This window comes from Euprymna scolopes, chromosome 41 (assembly GCF_053919585.1).
Source record: "Euprymna scolopes isolate OS-2025 chromosome 41, ASM5391958v1, whole genome shotgun sequence".
In the NCBI taxonomy this organism is placed as follows: Eukaryota; Metazoa; Mollusca; class Cephalopoda; order Sepiida; family Sepiolidae; genus Euprymna; species Euprymna scolopes.
The window spans coordinates 45,088,401-45,094,712 of NC_136522.1; the positions used below are offsets into that span (position 1 = coordinate 45,088,401).

The 6,312-nt window shown below is 38.2% G+C and overlaps 1 protein-coding gene across 3 annotated transcripts in view; it reads left to right on the forward strand.

Annotated features, from left to right (window-relative positions):
* Positions 1-6,066, forward strand: part of LOC145266492 (cytochrome b-245 chaperone 1-like) — a 43,892-nt gene extending 37,826 nt beyond the window's left edge. For all 3 annotated transcript variants that reach the window (XM_080122218.1, XM_080122216.1, XM_080122217.1), the window contains exon 8: positions 5,840-6,066. In XM_080122218.1, coding sequence (XP_079978344.1) covers positions 5,840-5,978 — 139 coding nt within the window. In that variant the 3' untranslated portion in view covers positions 5,979-6,066. The remainder of the gene's footprint in view (positions 1-5,839) is intronic.
* The last annotated feature ends 246 nt before the right edge of the window (positions 6,067-6,312 follow it).

The following is a 6,312-nucleotide window of genomic DNA, read 5'->3' on the forward strand; positions in this document are numbered from 1 at the left end:
GCGGCAGGTTTGATTATTAGATTCGTTGTCAGCGACCTCAAATACCCTTAAAAAAACAAATTAGATCAATGTTCTGTTGTAGCGTAAGGTAACATTTACCAAACCAATTTATTTCGATTTAAAAATTAAAATCATTGTTAAAAATATGTTTAAAAAGTCAAATAAATAAATAGGAATAATTTCAGACGATTGGATATAAAAGGCTAAAAATTTAATCAAAGATTTAGTTATTTTTAAATTTCATTTAGAAATAAGAATATTCTAGAAAGTGGAATAAAAATCAGTTAACGATTGAAGCTGCAAAAAAAAAATGTTAAATTTTAAAGAGTTATCGAAGATAAAGAGAAAATAAAACAAAAAAATGAATATCAAAAGATAAAAAAACTTGAAATTTGATGTTATTGTATTTTTGTTGAATTAATCATGACTTTTTTTTTTCCTTTTTTTTTTTACACGTTGGTCACCACTTATCAAGGCCCGGAAGCCACTCAGGGATAAGGGTTATTGCAAGTACAGTGCGTTAGTGTGGAGATTTGATGAAGTGTTTACTTAAGGGGGCGGTTCATTAGGAATTTGTTAACGTTTTACTTTTTCTTTATATTTTTTAATATATAAAATAACTCCTGAAATTGATTGTTATTAATTTCATGGTGCATGTTTCATTCATGGTTAAAATATTTGTTTAGACTTTTATCTTCAATGAAAGAAATTTTATGAAAAAAATCAAATCGTTTTTGAGATTTCCTTAGTGGTATTTCTACTTTTTTGCTGCACCAAATTTTTTTGCTACTTTCGATTATATAATGGTATATTTCAAAACAACAATTCCATGGGAATCGGAATCGTATTTGGTATCAGAATCATTAACCAACATTTTCCTGGAATCGGAATCGGAAAAAATTTAGGAATCGTCCCAACACTAATTATGACGGTTATATGCAAATACGGAATTGTGTGCGAAATGACATCACAGTAAGGAAAAAGATTATAAAAGAGAGAGAGAGAGAGCACGTTTGTGATGTGGGTGACATCACAGTCATAACGAGAAGTCACGCATGGCAGGAGAATGAGGAAATAAACGTTGTGGTTACAAAGAGTTAATTGATTACTTGTCCTATGTTTCTTGCGACGTACGCTGCATACAACGTGTGGGTCCCGATTGTCTATATGTTACAGATCTTCTACTGGAGCATTTTTCATAATTTTTGGAATTTATACTAATTTTGCCAGCACATGTAAGTACATAATAATGTTTTCACCTGAAATGTGTTGGTTTAAAAGATCACTAATGTAAACAAGCACCCAAAAGCGTTTTACTTATACTATTCTACATTCCAATTTTTTGTATCTTTGGCTTCATTCTTTGTCTCTTTGAATTATCATTCAACAAATCCTTCATCATTCACTGATGACGGTTTCTGTTTTCTATATCTTCCAGTTACCACATTTAGAACCTGTGTGTCAAGTTAAACAAAATCTGATTTGAAACTGATTCAAGAGTTTCAGAACTGTTTTGAAATAATAATTTTTTTGGTCTGACATGCATAAGTTTGAAATAGCATTTTTTTTAATCTAACACAGTGATTTTTTTTTTTGAGGGGGGGGGGGGGGGTCTGACACATACAAAGTTGAAATTGCATTTTTCCCCAAAATCTGTCTTTCTTTTCTTTTTTCTTGGCCACTCAACCATTCTAAACTGTTCTAAAAATTCTTTGACCTCAACTTCGACTTTGTCACATCGTTATTTTTTTTATTTTTTTAATTTTTTTGTTTGATTGATTATTTCACCTTGTATGCAGAGAGTGATTATTTAACAGCTAAAAGCTGGCTTGGGATGAATGGATGAATACAAACAGTGTTGAATATTAAACTGCTAAGGCAAAGAATTTGTTTTGGCTGGGACTGCAAAAGAATGAATTTGCTTTTACTGTGACTGCTAAGGGAACAAATTTTCTCTGGCTGGGACTGCTAAGACAACAAATTTGTTTTTATTGTGTGACAAAATACTCCTTTTTCGATGTCTCAGACTGGAATGGCTAAAGGAATGAATTTGCTTTTGCTGGAACTGTTATAATAAATTTGTTCTGGCCAGGATTGTTGAAGCGATGAATTTAGTCTGATTGGAACTGCAAAGGATATGAATTTGCTTTTTTTTTTGCTTTTTTTTTTTTTACACAGTGATCACCACTTATTAAGGCCCGGAAGCCACTCAGGGATAAGGGTTATTGCAAGTACATTACGTTAGTGTGGAGATTTGATGAAGTGTTTACTTAAGGTGGCGGTTCATTAGGAACGTTAACGTTGGACTTGAACACATCCAAGTTGTAGTCCGGTGGGAAGCAGGCAGACGGAACAGTTCCACAGGCGTGCAGTTCTAAGAAAGAAGCTTTGTTCATGGAATCCTCGTTTTGATTTAGGCACAGATAAAGAGTGGGGGGAAACTTTTGACAGTGGATTCAGCTAGACAGGTGTTTTTCGCGAAAGAATGGCAAGGGTGGACCAGAGATTGGAGTTCAGACGAGCACCTGCCATGGAAATAACGATAAAACAAGGATAGGCTCGCAACGTCTCTTCTGTGGGAGAGAGGTTGCAGGGTAGAGAAAAGGGCATCCCCCACTAAGCCGCAAAGTCTATTTTGTACTATGTCAAGGCAGAATAGGCTGTTTTTAGCAGCTCCTGCCCAGATATGGCAACAGTATTCCATCCTTGGACGTACTTGGCTTTTATATAGATAGAGAATTGCATCAGTAGTGAGATATCTTCTGGAGCGGTAGAAGGATCCCACCATCTTTCCAGCGACCTTGGCAACAGACTTGATGTATGTGTTCCATTTCAGATCAGGAGTAAAGGTCAAACCCAGAAGCTTGTCAAAACACGGGGCCTCACCCAGATGAGAGCCATCCATCACAATTGATGCCAGCTGGGGATCAGAGCGTTGATGATGTAAGGATAGGAGTTTGGTTTTGGATGCATTAAAGGTAACCAGCCACATCTTCCCCCACTGAACCCAAGCTATATAGCTCAAGATCAGAGGAGAGAGAATCAGAGAGAACTTTGTCATTTACAGCCTTTGATGTGTTGCCGTAGATGGTCGTGTCATCAGCATAGATGTCAACGAATGATTTAAGTATGTGTTTAGGGAGGCAATTGATGTAGATCAGGAAGAGAGTTGGACCCAGGATTGACTCTTGAGGGACTCCAGCATTTATATTGCAGGCCTCCGATTTTTGTCCATCTACCACTACTCTTATGAGCCTATCGAAGAGAAATGATTTAATGATTGAGAAAACATTTCCAGTTATACCGTAGCTGGAAATCTTGTGAAGTAGGCTCTTATGCCATACCTTATCGAAGGCCTTTAATATGTCAAGCGCAATTGCCCAAGAGAGGAAGCCTTTGTCAAGAGATTCACTAATCCTGTGGGATATAACCGTCAGCACATCTGCTTAAATAGTTTCGTAAGTATGGGAGCAAGTTCTGGTTGAAGCTTTTTTAACACTATAATTGGGATGCCATCAGGGCCAGTTGCTTTACTGGAATCTAGGTTCTTGATTAGCTTGGCGACCTCCTGCACGGATATTTGTATGTCACCTAGCTTGTTCTGTGTTATAGGAGGAAATATGGGGAGTTGATGGCCTTCATCGCGTAGGGTAGAATAAGCTGCAAAGTTCTTTGCAAATAGTTTGGCCTTGTCTGACGCTGACGAGATGACCTCTGGTCCATTGATAATGGTTGGGATAGAACGCACACTTCTGTTCAGGATCCTATTTGTTATTTGCCGAAACTGGTGGGATCCAAGCCGCTGATCAGCTACCTTGGATTTAACAGACTGGGCATATAGCTCTCTTGCATTTTTTATTACTCTTTTACAGTGGTTGCTGGCAGTCCTGAAAGCAGCTTTAGTCTCAGTGCATCTATTACGTTGGTAGCTATGGAAAAAGTGATTTCTGTGCGCGATAGGAGCAGCACTTTCTGGGGAGAACCATGGCTGGCTGTTAGGCTTTTGTTGGAATTTTTTAGATGGTATGAATTGGTCTATGCCTACAATTAACCATTCGGTCAGATCTGATATTATAGAGGACAATTCCTTTTTAAACATGGAGTGCAGAGGTAAATCAGATATGAATATACGGAAGCTATCCCAGTCAGCCATAGAGTATCGGTATACAGTACGGTGGAGGGGTACGTCTGAGGGCTTCTTACATTTCATTTTTATCTTAACTGATACGACGGAGTGGTCGGAGGATCCTAGAGGAGAATGAACGGAACATGAACATAGCTCAGGGGAAGTTGAGAGAAAAAGGTCTAAGAGGCTTTCATATTGACCGGGTGTATCGGGCACACGGGTGGGTTTGCGAACAATCAGAGTGAGGTCATAAGCAATGGCAAAATCATGACAAAACCTCCCCTCATCATCTGTCTTATTTGAATGGGTCAGCCATTCCACGTTATGGACGTTGAAGTCACCACAGATGTGGATGTTAGCCGAGGGATGTGAAGACAGTATGTGGTCTATTTTCTCAGATATGCTCTTAAAGATAGTAACTCCGCTGTTGTTGGGCCTATAGAGGGCAAATATAAATGCAGTGGTGTTAGTAAGTGCAACCCTGAAGCACATATAGGGTAAATTAGGATCTTCTCTAGAGATATCTCTGCCACACGGGAAGCCATCCTTAATGTAGGCACATATTCCATGCCCATGGCGATCTTGGGTGTCAGATTTAGCTGTTAAATTAGAGTATCCGTTAATTATGAACTCATCTAGGGAAGTGGTCGGCCCTATTCCAGTTTCACTTAGAAATAATATGTCCGGTTTCGTCTCCTGTAATTGGGTTTCAACCTCTGGAAGGTTGGAACATAGACCCCTGATGTTGGAGAAGGAGACCTGGTAGTAGGGGTCTACGTTGGAAGATGGGGTTCTAGGTTTAATCGAGTTTTTATTCTGGAGATATTTCATGTTGAGGTTTTGGGATTTGTGGAATAGGTCGGCATACTTGGTTAGAGCAGTACAGAGGGGGAAAGTAAGAGAGAAAAAAACAGGAAAATTTTTTTTTTTTTTTGTAGCACACGAAAAGGTAAAGCTGTAACAATTACCCACTAGTATGGCATCGAGATGCCCCACCAGAGACTACTGCATGGTCCTGATCCACTCACCAAATGGCAATACAGCAGTCCCAGTACTTTGCGCCTGCTGATAGGACAGCCTCCTTAGTGGTTAATCCAAGGTTCGGGTCCCTGACTATCAGGCGGATAACGTCAGCCCAGACAAAACGTTTACCTCCAGCACCCTTACTAGTGACATGGCCACAAGGACAGACAGAGTCAGAAAAATTTCCGACATCTAAGACTACTGGTCACCAAGTACTACCGACCTTTAAGCAGTTTTTTCTTTACCCTTTGTCAGAAAAATCACTCATTGAATGAGGACTGAATGACAAAATAGGAGAAGCGAGAGTTACTGGATCTGCCGATAACACATCCACTGTATTATCTACTCTCCATTAGATTTTGCTGGGATTGCTAAAGCAACAAATTTGCTCTGCCTGGAATTGTTAAAGCCACAAATTTTCTCTGACTTGAATTGCTATGGCGACAAATTTTCTCTAGTTGGAACTGATGAGATGAATTTATTTTTGCTTTAGCTGGGGTTGCTAAGGCAATGAATTTGCTCTAGCTGGAAAAACAACAAATTTTCTCTAGCTGGGGCTGCTAAGGTGGCAAATTTTCTTTGACTTACCTTGATAATAACTATTTTATCAAAAATATTGCCCGTTTGTTATTTTCTTTCTGTTATAAACGTTTCATTTTTAATTTGAGTTTTGTTTATTCATTCATCTAGTCACCACTCCACAATTGCCAATGTAATCCAGAGATTTTTGGAGCCCTACATCTCACAGACATCTCAAGATGATGATGATGATTATCTTGGTGACAGCTCTTCCTCCGAGGAAGACAATTTTGAACAGATCAACCACTAAGATTTGCTTTCTGACCCTCCATCTTACATGAAATCACCTCCTCTAAACAGTTTTTCTGATATTTGAAATGAAATCCTTTTAAAGTCTACACTGAAATATTTTTTTTAAATCAATGCTGTTTACTTTTAGTTCAACACATATTTCTCTGGTTTATCATTGTTTTTATGAGTATTTTCATTAAACTGGTATTTTTTTTTTTTTTTTGTACGGAAGGGAATGTTGTAAAGTTACAATGGATTAGTGATGCCATGTGGTTGTTGGAGTGCTGTTTCAGAAAATGTTTATATTGTATCATTCAAACACGATAATGTTTGAATATATGGTTAAGTGGCAG